This window comes from Gymnoscopelus braueri (genome assembly GCF_963280865.1).
Source record: "Gymnoscopelus braueri genome assembly, chromosome: 11".
Taxonomy (NCBI): domain Eukaryota; kingdom Metazoa; phylum Chordata; class Actinopteri; order Myctophiformes; family Myctophidae; genus Gymnoscopelus; species Gymnoscopelus braueri.
The window spans coordinates 2,291,411-2,319,251 of record NC_137613.1 but is presented as its reverse complement, the minus strand read 5'-3'; the positions used below and the strand labels follow the sequence as shown (position 1 = coordinate 2,319,251).

Sequence of the window (27,841 nt, the reverse complement as noted above, 5' to 3'; positions counted from 1 at the left end):
ATCTTTAAATATATATATTTTTGAAGCGAACATTTGTAACTCAAATATTTGCTTCTTGGGGATTCTACAAATGTCTTCTAAATCCTAACATTTTTTTTAAAAAAACCTCATGTTGCTATAGTATCAGTGGTTCTCAAACCTTTTCATGTCAAGGACCCGCAGAATTATAAGGATTTTGCCGCGGACCCCCATCTCAAAATATGTTGTTCCAGGGACCCCCCCAGAAGCAATGATTTTAGTAAAAAATGTATATACTGTATATATTCAAAGATTTGCACACATTTCCACTATTTTTTCCCCCCTCAAAAATAGCAGATCTACAAGCTCATAGCGCGGCACTCGGTGCCGCGCTATGAGCTTGTAGATCTGCTATTTTTGAATAGCCCAAAGAAATCTAAAGTGACACGGATGTGTTCCAGGATTGAACGTGTTAAACACACGATATGGTAAAATGCACATCAGAGAGAAGAAGAGATGTTGGTTTCTTCATCTCAGCCCAACATCAGTCGAGGCTACAGCAGTATGTTGGCCTGCAGCGCTCCGCTTAAATATGTTTCTTTTTCTGGTTTTTAAATTTGTTTTCTCTGTAGCATATGCTGTCTCAGCATGGGGTGGCGCTTCCAGCTGGGGAAGCTTAACTTAAAGGGGTTTCCGTTATAGCAATAACGGAAACCCCCCCCCCCCCCCATCGAAACACGCAAACTTTTTTTTCTGGAAAGTATTATTTGTACTATACCTTTTTTCTCAAAATAGATTTGTGATGCTTTGTTGTGTGTAAATGGCAAATGGTGCATTTGTATATGGCTTTTATCCAAAGCGCTTTACATAGATTGTGCATTACATTCATGTGGGCCGGCAGTGGCTCAGGGGTAGAGTGGCCGGCTAGAGTGAACTGGAAACCTTAAGGTTCCCAGTTCGATCCCGGGCTCGGGGGCTCCCCCAGAATCAGTGTTGAAGTGTCGTTGAGCAAGACACTGAACCCCTAATTGCTCCCGATGAGCAGGTTGGTGCCTTGCATGGTTTCCTCCTCCATCGGTCTTTGCTCAAGGACACTTCAACACTAACTCTGGGGAGCCCGGCATCGAACTGGGAACCTTGTGGTTCCCATCCATCCACTCTACCCCTGAGCCACTGTCGCCCCATAACAAAGTGTGTAGTTTGAGTGTGTTGTGTGTGTGCCGTACACAGCACTTGAACGCAATAAAAGTGTGGATCTAAATTCATGTCTGTAGCCTACAGTGTTTTGCTTCATTACTGAATGATCTAGTGGCATCATGTCAAGTGGATTATTTCTCCTCCTCTAGGGGAACAGCTGTGGATAAAACAATGCTCATTCATTCTGACTGCTTTAGGAACACATCCTGGCCACTTCACAGACATTCATGGTTCCTTTATACACATTTGTCTTTTAAATAAACAGAGGGGGTGACATTTCCTCAGCCACTTAAACCCTATATACATAGTTGTTCAACAAATAGCGGAAATAGTAGATCTACAAGCTCATAGGTAAGCTGTTTTCAAGAAGTTGTGAAAATCTTGAATGAAATAGCTTTTTTTCCCCAAAATAGATGTGCCAGTGGTAATGTGCTTAACATTCTGTACATTTTTAATCGAACTCTTAAATGATGTTATCAAAGATACAGTAAATATCTAACATCATAAGTCCAGATTCCCCAAAATAAATCACATATAGGCTATACACCCCCCCCCCCCATAATTTGTCATTCCGTACTCCAAACAATATCTGCAGAGATCTGACATAATACTACATAACAAGACAAGACAAAAAGAGAAAGATGATCATGTTTATGATGATGATGATGATGATGTTCCTCCTCTAAGGTTTTGATGCCGATAAGCTGATAATAAAAACAAAAAGAGAATACTGCTCTCTAGCAACAATGCCATTTGTCACGGAGCAAGGACAGTTGTAATCATCCCTGTGCCTCGGCTTCCCCATCAGTCTTTCTCTTAACATGTATCAGGATCAATCTAGGCTCATTTATTTTAATCGTCTCTTGTTTGCTAAACTGGCAAAGTCAACGGAGGACGATAGAAGCAAAGCGTCCTTTTGAAAACCAGCCAAAAGCAGGCTTTTCTCTTTTTTTTAACCAGCACATCCTTTTTCTTCTTCTTTTTTAACACTATACACAGTCAGAATCCTCAGTGTTAAAGGTAGGGTAAACATGTGTTTGTTAAAATAAGTGTTAAATAGCTCTAGTAATCATAGAGTGTTCAGTAACAGTGTTAAATAGCTCTATATTGTGATAGTAATGAGTATAGAGTGTTTGTTCAGTAACAGTGTTAAATAGCTCTATATTGTGAAAGTAATCATTACTATAGTGTTTGTTCAGTAACAGTGTTAAATAGCTCTATATTGTGATAGTAATCATTGCTAGAGTGTTTGTTCAGTAACAGGAGTCTCCATATCTCTCCATCTCTTCAGTAAACATAAAATGCATTTTCAGGTCAGGATACCAATTTTATCCAATCGGGACACATGGATACAGGATTAATGTGAAATTGAAGCTGATAAATGGGTACTCTCTCCTGATTGGTTGACATTTTGCAACCCACCTGTTATTCCCAAAATGCAACAGAATCCATTCTGATCCACTTTTTTTTTTTTTGCCTAGTTTCTTTTGCTCTTTGCCTTCGTCAGTATGGATTGTGTACAAACTGACATGGTCTCTCATTATGGACAACAACATCTTATAAAGTACTCCTGTATTGATCCACAGTATGATGGTATTATTACATTCTACTGTATTTTAGATCCTAAATGCCTTGACACACTTCTTATATTATTTGAATGAATGAATGAATGAATAAACAAACAAAGAAAACAAATACAATTTGATATCCTGTGTTAGTTGACCAGTGTGTCGTTTTAATCTGTGTGATTTTGTGCAGCACTTTGTAACGCCTATTTAGAAAAGTACAATAAATAAAGTAAAATTATTATTATTATTATTATGAATCAGTCCCATTGAAACAGTTTTAAAGGGGGAATGAAAGAGAGAGATGGGGGGGGGGTCTTTTTGATTAGATGAGTTTGTTATAATTGTCAGAGGTTGTGATTAAGATCTACTCTCTCACAGGACTTAACGGCACCAACAGAACATTCAGTCTGGAACAGCAACCCCAGAGCACAGATCTCCAAATGCAGATAAAACTACACTTAGCTCAATTAACAAACAAACAAGTCAAGATGATTTTGATTTCTGTCAATTTATATTAAGTTACCTTATCACAGTAGGAATACTCTCTCTCTCTCTCTCTGCCTAGTCCCCCCCCCTCTCTCTCTCCCTCTCTCTCTCTCTCTGCCTATTCCCCCCCTCTCTCTCTCTCTCTCTCTCTCTCTCCCCCCTCTCTCTCTCTCTCTCTCTCTCTCTCTCTCTCTCTCTCTCTCTCTCTCTCTCTCTCTCTCTCTCTCTCTACCTCCTCCACATAAAAAATAAATAAAAAACATATTTCTTCAAATAAATAAATACTTAAATACTTAAATACTTAAATGCTTACATACTTACATACTTACATACTTACATACTTACATACTTACATACGTAAATACTTAAATACTTAAATAAAATATAAATATATAGATAAATACATAGATAGATAGATAGATAAATACACACATAAATAAATACATAAAAGTGTTATTTCTACCAGGAGTAACTTTCCTAAAATAAACTCACAAGTTTAATCTTTGTAAAAAAGAAAAAAGAAAAAAAAAGGAACCTCGTCCCGTCGCCATGGCAACAGCATCTTTGTCACGTCACGCCGTCACCAGGGGCAGCAGCGTGCCCTGTGATTGGCTGGTCACCGGTCACGTGGTTTCTGCTTCCAACATGGCGTCCGGAGGAGTTCTTTGTTCCGAACATTAAAAAAACACAACAAAGCCCAAACTAAAGCAGAACAAAGACACAGAGTGAGTGAAGAGAAACACGCTTTTATTACGACACGATGTTAACATTATTACCGTTATTATCATTCATAATTCATAACGCGGGGCTATCGCGAGACCTGCAGAACGAAGCAGCTACATGCTAGCCGGCTGAAGCTAACCGTTAGCCACGCTGGAGGCTAATATAATATTAATATTAATATTAATAATATTATACCTTCTGTTATTCATTTATATCCTTTACTGTGTTTATATTAATATTAATAATATTATACCTTCTGTTATTCATTATATCCTTTACTGTGTTTATCTGATATAATATAATATTAATATTAATAATATTATACCTTCTGTTATTCATGTATATCCTTTACTGTGTTTATAATATAACATAATATTAATATTAATAATATTATACCTTCTGTTATTCATTTATATCCTTTACTGTGTTTATTAATATAATATAATATTAATATTAATAATATTATACCTTCTGTTATTCATTTATATCCTTTACTGTGTTTATATATATAATATAATATTAATATTAATAATATTATACCTTCTGTTACTCATTTATATCCTTTACTGTGTTTATAATATAATATGAATATTAATATTAATAATATTATACCTTCTGTTATTCATTTATATCCTTTACTGTGTTTATATATAATATAATATTAATATTAATAATATTATACCTTCTGTTATTCATTTATATCCTTTACTGTGTTTATCTGAAACGGTTGGAAATAATATATGGTTGTTTTTCTAGAAGCTTCTTTTGTTTATGATGTCATTTGATGCTAATATATTTAAACCAGTCCAGTGTTTATGATGATTATGATGAGCAGTGGTGGAAAAAGTACTCAAATTCTTTACTTAAGTAAAAGTACCAATACTGCAATATAGAAATACTCTGTTACAAGTAAAAGTCCAGAATTCAAAATATACTTGAGTAAAAGAACAAAGGTATTGGCATCAAAATGTACTTAAAGTACCAAAAGTAAAAGTACTAAAATATTTGAAAATAGCAGATCTACAAGCTCACAACGCGTCGCGATGCGACGCGTTGTGAGCTTGTAGATCGGCTATTTTCAAATAGCCTATGTATAAAACAGGGCTAAAGTGGTTAATGTATGTTTTATAATATAATAATTTATATCTGAAAAGTAACTAGTAACTAAAGTTTTCAAATAATTGTAGTGGAGTAAAAGTACAATATTTGCCTCTGAGATGTAGTGGAGTAGAAGTAAAAGTATTGGAAATTGGAAATACTCAAGTAAAGTACAAATACCTCAAAATTGTACTTAAGTACAGTACTTGAGTAAATGTACTTAGTTACTTTCCACCACTGGTGATGAGTGATGCTGTCCCTTCGTTTTCTAGTGCAGGGTCTTCAACAGGGGGTCCGGGGCCCAATAGGGGTCCTTAGAGTTACTACAGGGGGTGTGGGACCCCTGAGGGGGGGGGGGGGGGGTTCATAGAGTTAGAATAGGGGGGACGCCAATCTTTGTGTCATTGGAACTTTTTGTTTTTTTTACATTAACCACTTGAACCCACTCTGAGGAGAACTTTAGCCGTAAATAGTGGTAGCTGATCCACGTTGTGAGCTTGTAGATCTGCTATTTTCGGCAACAAGGTTTTAAAAACAAAGGGCAGAGGGTTTTAAGTGGTTAAATGTCTGAGAACACATTAACATGAATCTATAACACATCACTGATGACAGTGTCTGTCAAACACGTCTATGAAGCTGTTTGATTAAATCTATGAAAAGGTTTAATCTGCAACACAATGTTATACAATATGTAGTGGAGGTCCTCGTTTCATCTCTCTCAGCTAAGGGGGTCCCTGCTTCATCTCTCTCTCAGCTAAGGGGTCCCTGCTTCATCTCTCTCTCAGCTAAGGGGTCCCTGCTTCATCTCTCTCTCAGCTAAGGGCTTCATGAGTGATGTTGACTAAAATATTAACTTTGAACCAGTGGTTCTCAAACGTTTTAATCTTATCTAACCCTAACCCAGGACTGCCAGTTTTGGTACACATTAGACCACGGACCCCCCCATAACTCTGTCAGTGTCCAAATGGGTCCATTTGGTGTAAGGGTCCATTTTGTTCCTAACTTTCTATGATTTAGCTGGGGACCACTTGGAACCACATCAATGACCCCTGGGCTGCCCAGGACTCCACAGCTATATAACCACGTTGTCAATTGGAAAGGAATATTTCACTCAATCAGTAAATCTTCTTTATTTATTGATTAGTCAGCTTTACAACGAGGTACAGCTTGTAAGGATCGTGCATTCGTGGCCTGAGCAACACAGCTAAACGTATGGGTAGCGCCTCCCAAACATTTGCCAAAATCCCCTAATATGCTTCTGTTAATAATCGCTCTTGTTTTGAGCAACCTGCCAGCACACACCTGCTGAGACACCGGCTTCAAATGCTATCAATGCATTGAATGGGAGATTATCACGTTTTATCAGACCTTTGAATGGGCGAGTAGGCGACGAGTAGGCGCGATTTAGACCTTCCCGCGATTTGTCAGACCATTCATGGGGCGTAATCAGGAGCTACTGACCTACTTGGAGGCGGAGCAGTCCCCACAACAATATTTGCGATTCTGTGCCTATCGGTACATAACTCGAACGGCGCTGAGTAGGCACAGGCGAACGTCACAACGGGTGACAGTTCGCCTGAGACTGCGCGCCTCCGTCATGGTCCGAAACCAAAACCGAAACCGAAACTGAACTATTTAAGTCATCTCCGTTGGTAGATCAGTATGTCTTGATAACACCCAATGAGAGGTGATAATGTCCCATTCAATGCATTGATAGCATCCGAATTAGGTGGCTGAGAGGAGTGTGTCAGTCACAGGTGAGTGACTGACTGACACCTGAACATGGGTTCTGCAACTTTGTTGAGTTTGTGTTGATGCTCCAAGCAGCAACACTGCCCCCCCATGGAAATATGCCACGTTTGTCCCTTCAGGATAAGGCCTGGGCAATAGGGCAAGTGAAGCTGCTGTTCCGTTATGCTGATTAAGCATTATTTGGTGTCAATCTGGTGTTTTGGTAGACCAAAAAACTTCCCCATCTTCTACTGTACCAAAAGAAACATTGAAAACTAACAGCTAAGACCTTCTCTTATGGGGATCCCCCTGGCAACGCATCACATGGGGGCTCAGGTCTGTAGCAAATATAGGGGGTCCTTGACGTAATTTCTTTTTTTAAAAAGTTGTAAAGTTGAGAACCACTGTTTTAACTTTGTTTTGATTGATTGAATACTTTATTTAGAAAAGACATGGAAACAGGACAGGGAAGTACAATTCACAGTCATAGGTCCTCTAAACTGGATCGCTCATAAAAGCACTACAAAGGCTTATTTAAAATGAGATACCCGTGCACTCTAATCATGATGACATTTAAGAAAACAGACAAATATACACTACTATGCAGAACGTCATACAATCAGCTAACAGGTTACTGGTATGAAAAACAAGATATATGTACAATAGACAGTTTGATGAGGGGGGGGGGTAGGTTAAGCCTTTGACGGGGGCCAGTTAGGAATTGCCCTACTCCTACTCCTTTTGGTAGGGCATTCCACATTGTTGTTGTATAGCATGAGAAAGAGTTCATTCCCTTGTTTGTGCCAAATCTGGGTTGGAAATGATCAGTGGAGCTGCCTCTGGTGTTATGATCGTGGACTTCATTTAAGTTTTTTGAAGTATTCTGACAAATACAGGGGGATCCCAATGTTGTGGTGTATCTTGAAGACCAGGCCCGTTGCAAGTTGTCGTACTCTGTCCTCAACCCTGAGCCATCCGACCCTAGCAGAATGAGCAGGCGTTAGAGATGGGTTGTGTGTTTGAGGCCAAGAAGTAGCCTTACTAGTTTGTTTTGGGATGTCTGGAGCCCTGAAATCGCTGAGTCATTTGAACTTTAGAGTTTAGGTTTGGTTGGTGTGCTGTTCTCCTCCTCAGCATGGAGGGGTGTGTGTGCTGTTCTCCGTGTGTGTGTGTGTGTGTGTGTGTGTGTGTGTGTGTGTATATATATGTGAGATGAGCACCCTTACTCTTCAGGCTGTAACTTGTGTGTGTGTGTGTGTGTGTGTGTGAGAGAGATGAGCATCCTTCCTCTTCAGACTGTAACTTCTGGAGTGTGTGTGTGTGTGTGTGTGTGTGTGTGTGTGTGTGTGTGTGTGTGTGTGTGTGTGAGAGAGAGATGAGCATCCTTCCTCTTCAGACTGTAACTTCTGGTGTGTGTGTGTGTGTGTGTGTGTGTGTGTGTGTGTGAGATGAGCATCGTCGCCTGTCTCTCTCCCCGTCTCGCTCACGTTGCCTCATGATTGCATCATCATCAGGAGGAAGCGACAGGCAGCACATCCTAAAACCTGCTGACTGTAGCTTTATAGTTAAAGTTTAGACTTTATTGAGTTATTAGAAGTACTTGAGGGGGAAATGTGTCATTTCTGAGGTTTTGATCTTTATATACCGACACGCTTCTTAAAGAGTGTTTTTTTTAACAGACTTATTGTTTTCTTAATCCATTCAGACCTCCATTTTCTGGAGCTATTCAAAAATAGCAGATCTACAAGCTCAAAGCGCGGCACCGAGTGCGCTTTAAAAAAAAAATATATATATTCAAAGATTTGGACGAATTTTCACGATAAAAAAAAAATTGCAGATCTACAAGCTCATAGCGCGGCACCTGGTGCCGCGCTATGAGCTTGTAGATCTGCTATTTTCTTAATAGTCAAATAAATCTTAAAAATGACACACAGATGCGTTCCCGGTCTTAATGGGTTAAAAATCACCTCCTAAACTATGATGGCTCTTCGTCTGTCACTTCTCTAACTGCATGTGTCTCTGTAACTGACTGTAGCGCGCTGACGATGAGTGACAGAGGAAAAGGAGAACGGCTTAGTTCACAAGAGAGATGGCATCCTGCAAATGCTGCTAATTTGAGAGAAAAAGGAGGATGAAATATAATAATAATTGCCACCAGGTACACATACAGTTCTCAGTCGTCAGCTGACTGACTCATGATTTCAGTTATTTGGATTCCAACAGTGGATCGCAAACGTTTTCGTGCCAAGGACCCCCAATTATTTTGGCCGTGGACCCCCACCTGAAAATATGTTGTGTCAGGGACCCCCCAGAAGCAAATATTTGAGTTCAAAATGTTCACCTTTAAAAAAAAACATATTTAAATATTTGCACACATTTTCGAGATTTAAAAAAATAGAAGATCTACAAGCTCATAGCGTGGCACTCGGTGCCACGCTATGAGCTTATAGATCTGCTATTTTTGAATAGCCAAAGTATAAAATATGGATAAAGGGGTTAAAATGATTGTGATGCTTTATCAACAAATTTAGCTGGGGACCCCCTGGTACCCCCCCCAAGGACCCCTGGGGGTCCCCGGACCCCACTTTGAGAACCAGTGCCATAGGAGACTAGCCTGGCATTGGCCAGACTGATAATAACGTGGATTTACTCTCGCGTTCCTCCCCGGTGTCAGTCTGGACTTGGGCCAATAGGGAGCGAGTATGAGAAATCAGAAAATGATTTGGATGCTTTTCGCTGTCGTACGGACAGCAGTTGAAACGTAGTCACTGATTGGCCCGATCATTTTCTGATTTCTCATACTCGCAACTTTTCACATATTTCGCATTTTTCGCAACTTTCCGCATATCGCATATTTCCGTATATTTCACAACTTTCCGCATATTTCGCAACTTACCGAAATTTCACCGCATAAAATTGCAAAAAAACCTGCATATTTCATCGCAAAAACAAGGATTTTAGCCCGCTTAATCAAGAGTTTTAGCCCGCATAATCAAGAGTTCTAGCCCGCAAAATCAAGAGTTCTAGCCCGCATAATCAAGAGTTTTAGCCCGCATAATCAAGAGTTCTAGCCCGCATAATCAAGAGTTCTAGCCTGCATAATCAAGAGTTCTAGCCTGCATAATCAAGGATTTTTGCCCGCGTTCTTCTGGAGGGTCTAGATATACAAGCGACACATTGAGAGCTTGTAGAATAGACTATTTTCGACTATTATTTTTAATACCGTCCGGGAATGGAAAACAACTTTCACACTTGACCAAACAAACCCAGAAGTTCAGCAAACTGCCTCGGGTCTGAAAACAAAAAACGACGACACTCCAAATGACTGGAGTGAGAAAACATTTCATTTTATGGAAAAGCCAGAATATGAGCGTCGGGCGGGTCTGCCCTCGGTCACCTCTTCTGTTGGAGACTGAGTGTGTTATTCACTGCCTTTAACCATGGCCTCAGACAGCCAACCGCAGGCTGAACCATCTAACACTGAAGAACTTCTCATTTATGTTAAAGTGCCATAAAAGCGCTGGGCTGTGACAGATATACTCTATAGTCTCTCCACTCTAACGCTGATGCCAACCACCTCTCTGGTCATTTCCTGCTCTTTTACATCCATGTCCATTCACTGTGTCTCCTATGTTTCTCTGCATCATTTTTTTATTGTGTTCCCATAGAGGTATTTTGTTTTATGCCCCCACTAGCTGAAAACCAAATATCCCACTTTTTTTTTGGGGGGTGGGGGGACAATAATGCTGCAGAAAGCACAGCCTGGCGGTCTGGCTAACTATTGCAAAGCAATTTTATGCCGCATTACTTTGAACAAAGTAATGGGCATTTGATATACAGGAACGACTTGCATCTTTATGGTTGAAGGTGAAAGAACGTTTAGGGCCCGTCCTGGCAGAAAGAAGCGCTTTGTGCTCCTGAATGCTTTTATTAAAGATTAGTTTTTATGCGTTTTTGCTGCTATGTAGACCTGAAAGTAAAGGGCATGTACGTGCAATAACAACACACAGGTCCACCCCCCCCCCCCCCCCAGCGCTGGCATTGAACCGAGGACATAGAGATTATGTGGTCGACACGCTACATAAAAAATAAACACATACAAATACTAGATTTGTCCTATCGTGACTGAAAGGCACCTTTGAGGCTTTGACATCATGGTTTTTGATGAAATAATGACAACTGTAATGTATTTTATATACGTTTCACAAAAAATTGTCTAGATGTGAGCTTGCAGATCTCCCATTTTGATAGTACTTTTAACTCAGACTTATTTCTGGCTGCGTTTGCCCACTGCCAGAGATTTTTCATAGTAAAAATAAAAGTACACAGGAGCCGATATACAGAATTTTTAAGTAATACGTTAACAAGGAAGTGGATAGGAGTCTAGATCTTCGAAAAATGATATCTCCTCCTGGGTCTGTGGGTCAAATTACCCCCCCAAAAAATTACGTTTTTTACGTTCTTGGCAAGGAATGAGTTAAATAATACGTGTGTGGTGTTGATGATGTGTAACGTCACGTGTTCTTCTTCTTCTTCTTTCTTCAGTGGACCGTGGAGTGAAGCGACGGCAGGTGAAGCCTCTGGCAGCGTCCCTGCTGGACGCCCTGGACTATGACAGCTCAGATGACAGCGACTTTGAGCTAGGAGATGCTGAGGGTAACTTCTACTGTCTCACACACGCACGTCGCACACGCACACACACACACACACACACACACACACACACACACACACACACACACACACACACACACACACACACACACACACACAGGTGTGTATTATCTATACTTGTGAGATCAACATTTTTTTAAGCAGATTTTCCGAATGCTATTTAAAAACAAATTGGGCATTTCAACTGTAAGCCTAAAGCTGAAAAATAGCAGATATACAAGTTCACAACGTACCGCAGTGCAACGCTTTGTGTTACCTTGTAGATCGGCTATTTTCCCTGTGCATGACACCAGCATTGCAAACTCAGTGTAAAATGAATGCCCTAAATTCATCATGCAAGAGTGTTGCACAAAAGTAGTGCAAATAGCTACGATGCCACGCGCTGTGCGCTTGTAGATCGACTATTTTTAAGATAATAATTTAAAAGGAACGGTTTTGGACTTAACAAAGGTTTCTCCCCGACATCCACAATATGAAAAATACAATAATAATAAAATAAGCACAGGCTGTGACATTAGGCAAAGATTGCCCCCCCCCCCCCCCCCCATTTAAAAAAATGGCGAATGGTTTCATTTTCTATCCCAAGCTCCTCCTGGCTGCGTGCCGAAGTGTCCTTGAGCAAGACACTGAACCCCTAACTGCTCTGGATGAGCAGTTAGGTGCTTTACATGTTTTTAGCCCCTTATATTAGCGTTTGTGTATACATGTGTGTGTGTGTGGATGTGAAATGCATTGTAAAGTGTTTTGGTAGAAACTGGGCGCCGTATGAAACGCACAAGTTCATTTTACAGTCGAGTCCACTTTGGCAGAAATATATTTTAATCTGTTAACCCATTCAATCCTGGGAATGTATCTGTGTCATTTTAGATTTCTTTGGCCATTAAAAAAATTGCAGATCTACAAGCTCATAGGCTTTGAGCTTGTAGATCTGCTATTTTAGAAAAAGAAAAGTCAACATTTGTGCAAATCTTTGAATATATATATATATATATATATATATATATACATTTTTAACTAAAATATATGTCTTTGGGGGTTCCCTGTAACACAAATATTTTTAGATATGGGGGGGGATGGGGGGTCCACGGACAATAATACATATCATTTTGGGGGTCCTTGACATGAAAAAGTTTGAGAAACACTGATATTATAGCAACATACGTTTAAAAAAACAAAAAAGAACTGTTATGATTTAGAAGACATTTGTAGAATCCCCCAGAAGCAAAGATTTGAGTTACAAATTTCAGCAAAACACATAAATTCAAAGATTTGCACACATTTTTACGATGTTTAAAAAGAAAATAGCAGATCTACAAGCTCGTAGCGCAGCACTCGGTGCCGCGCTATGAGCTTGTAGATCTGCTATTTTCACAATCTTAAAATGATGCAGTATATATGCGTTCACCGGTCTAAATGCATTAAAGTGCAGTTTTCTCAGAGTTGTGCATCATGTTATTTTAACTGGAGCAGGCTGTGGCCCCGGCCGTGGCGTTGCTGTGTGATTACAACATGCTTGGTGCTGAGGCAGGAGGAAGGCATTCTTCTGTTCAGCGTAGTGTGGAAGGATTGGAAGGTTTTCAGGCTGAGCGGCCCTACAGCCAGACAGAGGGGAGAGACAAGTGTTCAGGCTGTCAGCTGGGGGACGTCTCTCTCTCTCTCTCTCTCTCTCTCTCTCTCTCTCTCTCTCATTCTCTCTCTCTCTCTCTCTCTCTACGGCTGCTTCTCTCTCTCTCTCTCTCTCTCTACGGCTGCTTCTCTCTCTCTCTCTCTCCCTCTCTCCTTTCTGTTAACCCGTTGAGATCGGGAAAGCATGTGTCATTTTTAGATTTATTTGGCTATTCAAAAATAGCAGATCTACAAGCTCATAGTGCTCATAGCACTCAGTGCCGCGCTATGAGCTTGTAGATCTTCTATTTTTTTTTTAAAATCGTGATAATTCGTCCAATTCTTTGAATATATATATATATATTTTAAAGCAAACATTTGTAACTCAAATCTTTGCTTCTGGGGAATTCTACAAATGTCTTCTAAATCCTCACAGTTTAAAAAAAAAAATTAAATGATGCTATCAGTGGTTCTCAAACGTTTTCATGTCAAGGACCTCCCAAAATTATATGTATTTGGCCGCGGACCCCCATCAGAAAATATTTTGTTCCAGGGACCCCCCCAGAAGCAAAGATTTGAGTTAAAAAATGTATATATATATTCAAAGATTTGCACACATTTTCACGATTGTTTTCACCCAAAAAATAGCAGATCTACAAGCTTGTATATTATGCTATTTTTGAATTGCTGAACTATCTTGAAATGACACAGATGTGTTCCTGGTCTTAATGGGTTAAAAAAAAGAGGTCTCTCTCTCTCGCCATCCTCCCCTCTCTCTCTCTCGTCTCCGGCTGTCTGTCTCTGTCTCTCTCTCTCTCTCCTCTTTCTGTAGAAAAAGAAACACACAGCCAAGCAGCCAGCAGCTGATAATGACTTCCTTACAGCTCTGTCTGAGAATCTCCTCGGGTTCAAGTTTTTCTGGATTCTGGATTTGACTGGAAAAAAAACTGAATGCAACATTTTAGAGGAAACTTGATAGAAAATGATAAATACCACCCCAGCACCACCCCAAAAAAATATCATGTTTTCGGTTTTCAACCATTCTACCTTTGTGTATACTGTTTCACAGACAATAATGACCCAATATTTACCTATTGTGGTCAAATATTCGCCTATTATGACATGCCCAAATGTTAGAGTAGTGGTTTTCAACCCTTTTCGCATCAAGGACCCCCAAATTGACAAATATTAGCCCAGGGACCCCCATTTGAAAAGATATGCCAGGGACTCAACCATTTAGAATTCTTGGGGGTCCCAGTCTACACTGTATCATCATCATCAGTGTTCATTTAACTCTGAGAGTGTACAAATGGAACCAAATGGACCCTTACAGGTCTGTAACTCTGAGAGTGTACAAATGGAACCAAATGGACCCTTACAGGTCTGTAACTCTGAGAGTGTACACATGGAACCAAATGGACCCTTACGGGTCTGTAACTCTGAGAGTGTACACATGGAACCAAATGGACCCTTATGGGTCTGTAACTCTGAGAGTGTACAAATGGAACCAAATGGACCCTTACAGGTCTGTAACTCTGAGAGTGTACACATGGAACCAAATGGACCCTTACAGGTCTGTAACTCTGAGAGTGTACAAATGGAACCAAATGGACCCGTTAGGGTCCATTTGGTTCCATTTGTACACTCTCAGAGTTACAGACAAATAAGGGTCCATTTGGTTCCTAACTGTTCATTTGGCTGGGGACCCCCTGGAACCCTCTCAAGGACCACTGGTTGAGAACCCCTGTGTTAGAGGAACAGCTCCTTTATGAGGTGCTACTAGTACACAGATGTTGAAGGGCAGGAGTTTTAATAGTATTTCCGGGTCCCAGGCAGGAAGACGGGCAGAGGAGACCCTGGTCTGAAGCCCCTGTGCTGTTGGTGGTTCGTCTAAGACGTTGGTACTTGGTTCTCAAAGTGGGGTCCGGGGGGACCCCCAGGGGTCTGAGGAAGAAGTTATATATCTGCTCATATGATATCTAACCTTTATATTATTATACCATCACTTATAATACTTCTACAATACGTTATAATATGTGACAGCTTGTAAGAGCCTAAATGTCTCCACTAGGCCTTATAGCTGTTGTTTTGGCACAGCCCATCTTCTTATGGTTCAGTTTGTCCTTCAGGCAGCTACAGTAGAACTATGATCTCTGCCCTGAGCTCCAGGCAGAACTACCCTACCACTGACATGAGTGTTTAATGTACTTCTGACCGTGATATCATGTACATAAAGCATAACCACCTCCACCTAGAATATTGTCTGGACTCCTATGTGCCTCATCCATTGCTGATTGATCCAGAATTCCACGACAGGTCCTTGAGGGGGTTCCAGGGGGTCCCCAGCTAAATGATGGATAGTTAGGAATCAAATGGACCCTTATGGGTCTGTAACTCAGAGTTAAATTAACATTGATTTTACAATATAAATTGGGGTCCCTCCCAGAGATAGAAATGCCATTAAATGGGGGTCCGTAGCCCTAATGCATGTCAAACTGGGGGGTCCTTGAAATTGAAATGGTTGAGAATAACTGCTAGAGCCGTAAAAAAATCTTCTCTTATGGGGGTCCCTGGCATATCTTTTCACGTGGGGGTCCGCGGGCTAATGAGTGTCAATTTGGGGGTCCTTGACATGAAAACATTTGAGAACCACTGGTCTAAGACCATGCCAACACATGCTAGGTGACCTGGTGGTTAAAGTATTTGGTGTTTTCACTCTCCTCCAGGAGGGTCCGACGGGACGGGCAACGGCAGCGACGAGGAAGGCTCCAAAGAGGGCAGCGCCGCCGGCTCAGACAGCGACTCGGACAACGCCGAGGAGGAGGAGGAGGAGGAGGGGGAGGGGGGGGGGGGCTCGGCGGACGACGGGATCGACGAGGAGGAGGCCAAGGAGCTGACGGCCGCCGAGGACGCAGCGACCACCGAGGACGAGGAGCACAAGACCAAAGAGCAGCGGGATCCCACTTCTGACACCACCGCCGCAGATGACCCCGCCCCCAAAGACCCCTCGCCCACCACAGCCCCCTCCTCTTCCTCCTCCTCCGCCGCCCCCAAGGGAGGCCGACGGAGGAGGAGCAAGAAGGCTTCCAACTCCTCAGACGCGGAGACCGCCGCCGGTGCTGCGGCGGTCGTCGACGTTGACGCCCCCGGCGGGGAGGACGGGGCCAACGAGAACGAGAACGGGTCCAGCTCTGGGTAAGGCCTGACCGCCACACTACAGTGGTGTGTAAATTAACTAAGTACATTTACTCAAGTACTCTACTTAACTCATTCACTGACAGACTTCTTTTTTTAATACCTTTTCAACTGGTCACAGAAAATGTATATCCGTTATGACCGTTTGTAAACACACACGGTATCCGTGTACGTCCCGCCCAGAGAAAAAATATTCCACCCGCGCTGGATCCTTGTGAGTTGAAAGTGAACGTAATTACTCACTCACTGTTCTCTAGGGTGATAGAGAACAGCGCAATCTTTTATAAAACCACTCAAAAACTAAAAGTCGTCAAAGTCGCCCTTGGTAGTGAATGAGTTAAAGGACAACTTAGTTTTTTTACAACCAAGGTTTATATTTTAGCTTGTAATTAAAGTAAATAAAAGATGAGTGTAATTTTTTTTTCATTTACTACTTTCTATAGTTTTAGCAATTTTCCCGATATTTTTTACAGTGGGTGGGGGCATTCTGTCCGGTGGCTAAATATGCCTTTTTTACACAATAAAAAAGGTCCTTTGATGGCCAGATGTGAGTTATTGGGGGCTAGAAGAGCTACTGTAAATAATAATAAAGAAAACGCCAGATTATTGTGTAAAAAAAGACCTATTTAGCCACCGGACAGAATGCCTCCGCCCACTGTAAAAAAGATTGCGAAAATTGCTAAAACTATAGAAAGCAGTAAATTAAAAAAATGTAACACTCATCTTTTATTTACTTTAATTACAATTTAAAACATAAACCTTGGTTGTAAAAAACCAAAGTTGTCCTTTAAGACCGGGAACGCATCTGTGTGTCATTTTAAGATGTACCCAGAGACAATGCTGCACTTATTTTGGAATTGTACCCACATTAACACGTTTTGGAAGGAAGTATATCTGTATATTGTTGATAATGTTGACTCTGACTTTAGTCTAAATGCAAAATGTACTGTTTGGCTTCAGTAATAATAGTAATAAGAAGAAAAAACGAGGAATTCATAATTAATTTCATCATTATTCTAGCTACATTTCATATACATAAATCCAAATTTAGTCATGCCAAACCCTCATTCTTTGTATTTGAGATTGAAGCCAGGCAGTACATTAAAACAATGTATGACTCAAAAAATAAGAAAGCTGCAAGAACTGTCTTTTTGTGTTCACTCTGTAATGTTTTCTGTTAGTAAATCCCCCCCCCCCCCCCGGCTCTGATTAGGGATGCCACCGATTATTCGAATATTCGTTAGTCTCCATAATCGAATATGATTTTTAAAATTCGATTTTAATTATTTTTTTAAATATTTTTTTTAATTTTTTTAAATATTTTTTATTTTTTATGCCTTAGTTTCAATCAAAATATATGCTAATACTAATAATAGTAATATTATAGTCTTAATAATTGTAAATGGCCACAGTTTGTTTTACTGTAAAGTGGAGGAAGCCAGCTGCGCTGTCTGTGCAGACTCAGAGTGCTGCTGCAGCCACACACTCAGGGCCGGATTGGCCGTCGGAAGGACCGGGACTATTCCCGGTGGCCTGCATCCTAAAAAAAAAAAAAAATCATTTTTAATCATTGGGGGGGGGGGGGGGGGGGTTACGGTGCCGTCGAATAATCGAATAATATTCGCCAGGGCTGTCGAATATTCGAATTGGCTCAAGGTCAGATTGTGGCATCCCTAGCTCTGATGATGTTATATAGATGTATTGATAACCTCTTTGTTTGTGTATGTTGTTTGTGTTTGTTTGTATTGTATTGTATATGAGCTTAAATAGATCTGCTATTTTTGAATAGCCCACAGTATAAAATAATGGTTAAAGTGGTCACACAGATGCGTTTAATGGGTTTAATCCAGCCTCTCATTGTGACAACAACATCGATCCCCCCAGGTCTGGAGGAGGAGGAGGGACCACCACAGCGGAGGAGGTGGGAGGGGCGGGGGGGGTCCAGGGCCAGACGGAGCCCAAGAAGTGGAACTTCAGGAGGAACCGGCCCATGCTGGACTTCACCACCATGGAGGAGCTCAACGAGATGGACGACTACGACAGCGAGGACGACAACGACTGGAGGCCCACGGCGGGCAAGAAGAAGAGCAAGAACTCTGCTGCTGCGGCCGGGAAAGGAGGTAAGGATGGAAGCACTGGGTTGGAAAAAGTACTCGCATGTTTTACACACGAGGTTTATTAAAATATTATACGTTGAGTGCCAGGATTCTTAACCATTTTTGAACCTTTTTCAAGTAGTCACAAAATATTTTCAGTGATCACCGTCCTCACGGTGATCCCCTCATTACACACATACAGGTCTCGTACAATCGGGGGGAAAAAATTAAAAACATTCGGTAATCCGTTCCATAGTTGCAGCCAGTTGAAAATAGTTAAATTAACATTGTAAAAAAAAAAAGTACACAGGAGCCGAGATACAGGTTTTTGAAGTCATAAGTTAACCAGGAAGTGGATTGGAGTCTAAATCTTCGAAAAATGATATCTCCTGGTGCTGTGAAGGAATTTTTTTTTTTTCATTTTTTTTTCAAAAACTGTATATATACGGTTTTGGCACCCAATGTGTTAAAGGGGTTAGGGATGGCCAAATGGAGACATTTTATTAACCGGTTACCGTTAGGTCTTACCAATTAAGTAATCGATAACCGTGTGTAAAAAATTTTGTGAAAAAAAAAAAATTGTTTTGTGTCTCCAGCAGAGTTTGTAGTGTCTCTATCTCTCTCTGGAAGAGGTTGCACATGAACTCTGCAGCCGCACTGAGGCGCTCCAACACAAACAATACCAATACAAAGACGACGAGGAAGAAGAAGAATAAAGTGGAAGTCACGTGTGGTTGCGGGTGTAGACTTGGTCAAAAACAATGAAAAAAAAATTTGGCCCTTAAAAAAAACCAATTAATTTTAATCGTTAGTAAATGGAGTGGAGTAGAAGTAAAAGTACTGAAAATTGGAAATACTCCAGTAAAGCAAAAAATACCTCAAAGTTGTACTTGAGTAAATGTACTTAGTTACTTTTACACCACTGATAACAATCTTCTAATCATTCCGTCCCTAAAAGGAGGAGGGGCCGAGGGGGATGAGGAGGACGGGGCGAGCGCCAGCGACGATGACGATGAAGATAACGATGACGACGACGATGATGACGATGACGACGAAGACAAGGACGACGAGGATGAGGAAGAGGACGACGACGAGGACACCGAGAACAACAACAACAACAACAACGTCAACAACAGCAGCAGTGACAGCGACAAAGCGCAGAAGAAGAAACTCAAGAAGAAGAAACAGCCAAAGAGCAGCGGAGGGGGCGGAGCCTTTGACGAGGAGCTGACCAATGACAGCATGTCTCAGGGGAAGGGCCACGAGGTGAGTGACAGCCTAAACGTCCTTAACACATTCCATGCCAGAGTTTAATCTCATAATGTACTCACCAGTGCCAGCGTTTTATTGTTGTTTTTTTGTTTTTATCATGTCGCCACAGACCTCGCTAAATAAGTTAAAAGTGCGCGTTCATTTGGTTCTAAACACACAGCGGATCCGTGAGAAACGGTCAGCGAAAACAGTTTCCAAATGCGAGCCGCCATCTTGAAGCTACAGCCGATACACGGTAAACAGTGATCAGCGAGGAGAAAAACAATAACCGAGAAAATCGAGTTTTAAACAGGATCCCAGACAGGAAGCGGATACGATCGAAAAAACCGGAACCCGAATAATTCCGTTTCCGACCGGAAACCGGAAACGGAAATGGATCAAAAAAATTCGGAAAGTGCACCTGGGGCGATTACAATGGGAATCGGCGGTTCGCGTAGATCTACGCGACTGGCACGCTGCGGCTTTAAATAGGTTCGCGTAGATCTACGCGATTGGCATGGAATGTGTTAATGACTGCATTTCCCTTTTCCAGAAAGTGACATTATATACATGTCCTGTTCCGGGTCAGTTCCTCATAGCCTCAGTTGATTGGCTCAGCAGCAGATTTGAACCAGAAACACACAGGAAGGTGTCCTATGTTTAAAATCTGCTGCTGAGCCAATCAAATGAAGCTATGGGAAACTGAACAGGAAACAGGATGTGCCACCTTCTGGAAAAGGAGTCTATCTAGGAAAAAAGTTACAAAATGTTCGTACCAAAAACTAGTAACTTAAAGGTAGGGTAAGTGATTTGCGATTATTCAAATAATTGCGAAATGGGTCTATGTTCTGATAGTGCTCGTTACTATAGAGTGTCCTGTCCATATAAGGAGTCTCCATGTCTCTCCAGCTCTTTATAAAACAGAAAATGCATTTTCGTTTCAGTTTCAGTTTCATTTCCAATTTTATCCAATCAGGATAGAGAACTCAATCAGGATATAGATTAAACAAGTGAAATTGGAAGTGATGACACTAAGAAATGAGCAGGAAAAATTTGAACTGGAACACTATAAAAAATAAGCTTAAAAATGGGTACTTTCTCCTGATTGGCTGAGATTTTGACACCTACCAGAAAATGTATTTTCTGTTTATTAAAGAGCTGGAGAGACGGGGAGACTCCTGTTACTGAAAAAACACTCTATAGCAATGATTACTATCAGAATATAGTGCTTTAACCTTTTAACAAAATACTTTTTGTTTTAGCCCAAAAATATCACTTACCCTACCTTTAATGCATTTGACGAGGAGCTGACCAATGATGGCATGTCCCAGGAGAAGGGTCAGTGACAACGCTACGTCTGATAATCATCCTGCAAGTGGTGTCTGGGGTCCATGAGGGGATTCCAGGGGGGTCCCCAGCCAAATTGAGGAACAGTTTAAACACATGAACCCTATTTTATTTGTGGGCTAGATGTGACACGTTGTGAGTACAAGGGCTGTTTATGAAACAATGTTGAAGGCAAATTATGGCAAAACTTCTCTTATGGGGGTCCTTGGCTCAAAACCTTTTTCAAATGGGGGTCTGCGGCCAAATACGTATGCATTTGGGGGTCCTTGACATGAAAATGTCAAGGACACTACTAGCTATGTGAGGCAGTGTGAGCCATAGAACAATAAACATGCACATATACTCTGGTACTTCTGTTTAGGAGGGCTGAACCAATTAATCAAAATTACAATATGAACAATTATAATTGTCCAATGGCAAAGGCCACAGTTAATTGCATAAAATAGAGGGTGGTGCAAAAGGGATGAAGTTCTTTCTTTGAGGTAATATTTTGTCCCTGAAATGAATCAAGTACATCATGAATTTCACCCATAAATGTATAAAGGACCAAAGGAATCTGTACGTTTAGCTCACTGTCTGCTCTTTTTTCACTCTACACATTAACCTCTTTGCCGGAAATAGACAATCTACAAGCTCACAACGCCTGATTACTAGCTCACAACGCCTGCAAGGCGTTGTGAGCTTGTAGATCGGCTATTTTTAGCTAAAGTTCTCCTCGGAATAGGATTCAAGTGGTTATTGTAAAAAAAAAAAGATTTGGCGGCGTCCCCCTATAGTAACTCTGAGGACCCCCTAGGGCAGTGGTTCTCAAACCTTTTCATGTCAAGGACCCCCAAAATTATATGTATTTGGCCGCCAACCCCCATCTCAAAATATGTTGTTCCAGGGACCCCCCAGAAGCAAAGATCTGAGTTACAAATGTTGGCTTTAAAAATATATATATTCAAAGATTTGCACAAATGTTCAGGATTTTTCAAAAAATAGCAGATCTACAAGCTCATAGCACGGCACTCGCTATAAGCTTGTATATCTGCTATTTTTGAATAGCCAAAGTATAAACGGTTAAAGTGGTTAAAAGTGTTGTGATGCTATATTAACACATTTTGCTGGGGACCCCCTGGAACCCTGGTCCCCGGACCCCACTTGGCGAACCAACACCCTAGGGGTCCGGGGACCCACCCTGTTGAAGACCTCTGGATTAGGCCAATATTATCGGTGGCATTTACTGTGGCTCTGCTTTGCCTCCATCCTCTCTCTCTCTCTCTCTCTCTCTCTCTCTCCTCAGGACGGCTCTCTGCTGGAGCCCAGCACCCAGACCTGGAGCGTCCAGAGGATGGAGCACATCCTCATCTGCTGCGTGTGTCTGGGGGACAACAGCGAGGACGCCGACGAGATCATCCAGTGTGACAACTGTGGAGTGACCGTCCACGAAGGTAAAAGCTGCCCCGATCGTCCAGATGTGACACAACTGTGGAGGCTATTAAAAGAAATAGCAGATATACAAGCTCATAGCGCGCCACCGAGTGTGATGGAAACCAAACAAAAAAAACTGTTACTTTTCAGGAAAAAAGGGAGAAAGAAACCCTCCAAACAAATGAAAAGAAATGCATGGCAGATCAGACATGCACTGGAAGCTCCAAAAACACTTCTGTCTTTGGACACGGCAACTTTATTCTACACTGACTATAAATAAAAAGGCAAAACAAATAATAATAAATATATATATATATATATATATAATGTGTTCAGCCATATTAGAAAACATTCTTTCATGATGTTCCTGTTTCCCAAAGCAACGCTAATCCTGTTAATACGTTTTGTGTAGAACACATCTTCTGTGTCTGAACGGTTGCAAACTAAATCAATTAACTGGGCCTGGATGTGGCTTTCTCTTCCAGACAGCCACGGTTGTAATGGTAAATAGTCATTTTCAATCACCCCCATTTATTTATTTGCTTTTGTTTTAAAGCCACCTAAAAAAAAAGGGCTTGCTTTCTGTCTGTGGCTGGGTTTGCAGTTTATGACCCGTCCATAAGAAAAACATCCGGTCGTGTGAATTCACATCATCATGTGTCTTCAGCAGACTGGTTCTGGCCCCAAGTATAAAGCGCAGGGTTGCGCGTTTTGCAGAAACCCCAAAAACGTCTGAGCCAATCCAGCGTCTTCGCTCAGGGCCATGTTGATTGACATACGCTGATTGGCTGAAGAGATGAAGCAGGGACCCCCTCTATATTGGTAGACCTACAATTGTGTTTCAGATTAAACTCGTTTTTTTTTTACCGTTCTTTTTTCCCTCTACACCTATACACCTCTTTGCCAAAAATAGCAGATCTACAAGCTCACAACGCTGCAAGGCGTTGTGAGCTTGTAGATCTGCTATTTTTGGCTAAAGTTCTCCTCAGAAAAAGGATGCTACGGTTCAAGGGGTTAAGGTAAAAAAAATATATATATCACACAAAGTTCACATCTCCTCTTCCTAGTTCCCCAATAGATTTGGGCATGACAGACCTTTAGATACATACATACCTCCATACCTACAACACACAACAATACTTTATTTATTTAGTGCAGTTTGTCTAGAACGGAAACTGTGTGTGTGTGTGCGTGTGTGTGCGCGCGTGTGTGTGCGCGCGTGCGCGTGTGCAAATTACTGGATGTAGTAGGCAGGCTTTAGACCGGTTCAGACTGGTTTTGTCTGGTACATAAACCAGGTAACCTGAGTTTATATATGTGATCATTTAAAAAAGTTAGAGCCACCGCCTCCTTTTGATTGTGGAACCCAACAACACAGCCAGAGGACATGTTCTCACTTTGCCTTTAGTTGTGCCTCCAGCTAAATGCCTTGATGTAATCATCATGTAGGTACAGACAGGGTCTCTAGACCCCTGGGGGTCTCCAGTCATTGAAGTATAATGTTTAAGCCATTTAGACCGGGGAAGCATCTGTGTGTCATTTTTAGATTTCTTTGGGCTATTCAAAAATAGCAGATATACAAGCTCATAGCACGGCACCGAGTGCCGCACTATGAGCTTGTAGATCTGCTATTTTTGATGTGCAAATCTTTGAATATATATATATATATATATATATAACTCAAATCTGTGCCTCTGGGGGTCCCTAGAACAAAATATTTTCAGATGGGGGTCCACGGCCAAATACATATAATTCTGGGGGTCCTTGACATGAAAAAGTTTGAGAACCACTGATATTATAGCAACATAAGTTTTTTCATAAAATAAACTTTTAGTATTTAGAAGACATTTGTAGAATCCCCCAGAAGCAAAGATTTTAGTTGAAAATGTTTTAAAAATGCTTTAAAAAACAATATATTCAAAGATTTGCACCAATTTTCACGATTAAAAAAAAATAGCAGATCTACAAGTGACGCGCTATGAGCTTGTAGATCTGCTATTTTTTTGAACAGCCAAAGAAATCCAAAAATGACACGAACGCGTTCCGGGTCTCAGAGGGTTAAATGCTTCAGAACAGCTCCTCAAAGTAAAGTGAAGGCCTTTGAGAATCCTCTAGCTGTGCTTCACTGTCTCACGCTGTGCGTCAGGCTTTACATAATGTCTGACGCTCTGATGCTATTACCTGAAGACCCAGCGCCGCACAGCGTAGTGTGGTTCAAGGCAAACGCCTCCACTTCCATCTCTACCCAAAAAAACAAACAAGCCAAGTTTATTTATTTATTTAAGCAGGGACAATGCACATCAATCAACACTTCCACACTTTGCACATCAATGTAAAATGTGCCAGAGAGTTGCTTTAACTAATGAGCTAACATTCACGGTTAGTCCCTGGGACTCTTGTTAAAGGTTTCATGGCGTTCAGTTTTACCACACGTTAAAAGTCTTTGTCATGGTCCTTCAAACGTGTATAGAAAGTTTTAACAAAAAATTCCACTCCATTGATCCATGGCAGGTGTTTTTCTCTCACATTTCTAAAGCCTTTTCAACTGCAATGAAAAAATAAATCTTTGCCTGCGGGTGTCGCTAGTGAGGGATTTTGCCTGTCAATCATCGCCTCTGCTCCGCCCCCCCCCCCCCCCCCCAAAGGAAAGGATAGGGGAGGGAAGGGGCGAGGAGGAGAGTGGGCGGGATTAATCGGCTGTGACCTCACTGCCGAAGGGCCAAGCTCAGATTACTTTTCAGCCTAATTATTCAGAAAACCCCAGACCACAGAAAATCCACTGAATGTTCAGATCTTTTGGGTGTAATTGAGGTCATAAAACCCCCCAAAAAACATAAAAAATAAAAAAAGTGAAAATGAATGTCATGGAACCTTTAAAATCGGTGGCCTAGAATTATCACTACAATACAACAAAAAAAACATGGAAAAAGTACTCAGACATTTTCCTTAAGTAAAACTTAACTAACTCTGTTACAAGTAAAAGGCCTTTGTTCAAAATGTTACTTGAGTAAAAGTACCAACGTATTGGCATCAAAATATACTTACAGTACCGAAAGTAAAAGTACTAAAATGTTTGAAAATAGCCGATCTACAAAATCACAACTTGTAGATCGGCTATTTTCAAATAGCCTATTTATAGAATAGGGCTAAAGTGGTTAATGTGTGTTAAATAATGTAATAATGTATATCTGCAAAGTAACTAGTAACTGTCAAATAATTGTAGTGGAGTAAAAGTACAATATTTGTCTCTGAGATGTAGTGGAGTAGAAGTAAGGCTTGTTTTTTTTCGTAAAGTCACTGGTAAATATTGGTACTTGTTTCTAAAGTGTAGTTAAGTATTTGGGCTTTGCTCTCTGATGTTGTTTAAACCAGTGGTTCTCAAACATTTTCATATCAATTTAATATGGATTTGTCTGCAGACCCCCCCCTATCTGAAAATAATTTGTGCCAGGGTATTTTCGTGTGTGTGTGTGTGTGTGTGTGTGTGTGTGTGTGTGTGTGTGTGTGTGTGTGTGTGTGTGTGTGTGTGTGTGTGTGTGTGTGTGTGTGTGTGTGTGTGTGTGTGTGTGTGTGTGTGTGTGTGTGTGTGTGTGTGTGTGTGTGTGTGTGTGTGTGTATGAGGCTTTGTTGCTTATTTTGGGCTTATTTTCATAGACCTGATAGTCTTTTTTCACTTGCAAAATCTGGCAACACTGCAGGGAACATGTAACACATATCTATTGTGTCATATGACGTGTGTGTATAAAGCATGCTTCACGCACTTTCGCACATTCATACACACACACACACACACACAGAGAGACTGGCCTTGGCATGGACAGCACCACTCTGTATCACTGTGACTGGGCTAGACAGTGAATCAGGGATGTTAACCTTGGGAGCAGCGCTCCACAAAGCATCCTATCAGACACCTGCACTTAGATACATAACATACTGTACGTACACACACTGTGTCTGTCCACTGGAAACCTGGTATCGGCTCATGGTTTTGTCTCCGTTAATCTTGACCACAATGTTACAATATAGACTGATGCTAGCTTCATTGTTTACCTGGTAATGTATCCTATAGTTTCTATAGTTTTAATGTACAGACTATTATTTTGATATCATATTGTTTAGACTGATGCTAGGTTCTTGTTTTACCTGTGATCCTTAGTTTACTGAGACACTACATTGTCTCTCTGTATTCTATGATCCTATAGTTTACTGAGACACTACACTGTCTCTCTGTATTCTATGATCCTATAGTTTACTGAGACACTACACTGTCTCTCTGTATTCTATGATCCTATAGTTTACTGAGACACTACACTGTCTCTCTTTATTCTATGATCCTATAGTTTACTGAGACACTACACTGTCTATGTATTCTATGATCCTATAGTTTACTGAGACACTACACTGTCTCTGTATTCTATGATCCTATAGTTTACTGAGACACTACACTGTCTCTCTGTATTCTATGATCCTATAGTTTACTGAGACACTACACTGTCTCTGTATTCTATGATCCTATAGTTTACTGAGACACTACACTGTCTCTGTATTCTATGATCCTATAGTTTACTGAGACACTACACTGTCTCTCTGTATTCTATGATCCTATAGTTTACTGAGACACTACACTGTCTCTGTATTCTATGATCCTATAGTTTACTGAGACACTACACTGTCTCTCTGTATTCTATGATCCTATAGTTTACTGAGACACTACACTGTCTCTATATTCTATGATCCTATAGTTTACTGAGACACTACACTGTCTCTGTATTCTATGATCCTATAGTTTACTGAGACACTACACTGTCTCTCTGTATTCTATGATCCTATAGTTTACTGAGACACTACACTGTCTCTGTATTCTATGATCCTATAGTTTACTGAGACACTACACTGTCTCTGTATTCTATGATCCTATAGTTTACTGAGACACTACACTGTCTCTGTATTCTATGATCCTATAGTTTACTGAGACACTACACTGTCTCTGTATTCTATGATCCTATAGTTTACTGAGACACTACACTGTCTCTGTATTCTATGATCCTATAGTTTACTGAGACACTACACTGTCTCTGTATTCTATGATCCTATAGTTTACTGAGACACTACACTGTCTCTGTATTCTATGATCCTATAGTTTACTGAGACACTACACTGTCTCTGTATTCTATGATCCTATAGTTTACTGTGACACTACACTGTCTCTGTATTCTATGATCCTATAGTTTACTGAGACACTACACTGTCTCTGTATTCTATGATCCTATAGTTTACTGAGACACTACACTGTCTCTGTATTCTATGATCCTATAGTTTACTGAGACACTACACTGTCTCTGTATTCTATGATCCTATAGTTTACTGAGACACTACACTGTCTCTCTGTATTCTATGATCCTATAGTTTACTGAGACACTACACTGTCTCTGTATTCTATGATCCTATAGTTTACTGAGACACTACACTGTCTCTGTATTCTATGATCCTATAGTTTAC

The 27,841-nt window shown here is 40.8% G+C and overlaps 1 protein-coding gene across 1 annotated transcript in view; it reads left to right on the top strand.

The window, feature by feature from the left end:
* The first annotated feature begins 3,848 nt into the window (after positions 1 to 3,848).
* Positions 3,849 to 27,841, top strand: part of phf14 (PHD finger protein 14) — a 162,621-nt gene continuing 138,628 nt past the window's right edge. Inside the window, exons 1-6 of the mRNA XM_080441968.1 lie at positions 3,849 to 3,934; positions 11,307 to 11,417; positions 15,767 to 16,235; positions 18,120 to 18,355; positions 19,290 to 19,597; positions 22,215 to 22,362. Coding sequence (XP_080298094.1) covers position 3,934; positions 11,307 to 11,417; positions 15,767 to 16,235; positions 18,120 to 18,355; positions 19,290 to 19,597; positions 22,215 to 22,362 — 1,273 coding nt within the window. The 5' untranslated portion in view covers positions 3,849 to 3,933. The remainder of the gene's footprint in view (positions 3,935 to 11,306; positions 11,418 to 15,766; positions 16,236 to 18,119; positions 18,356 to 19,289; positions 19,598 to 22,214; positions 22,363 to 27,841) is intronic.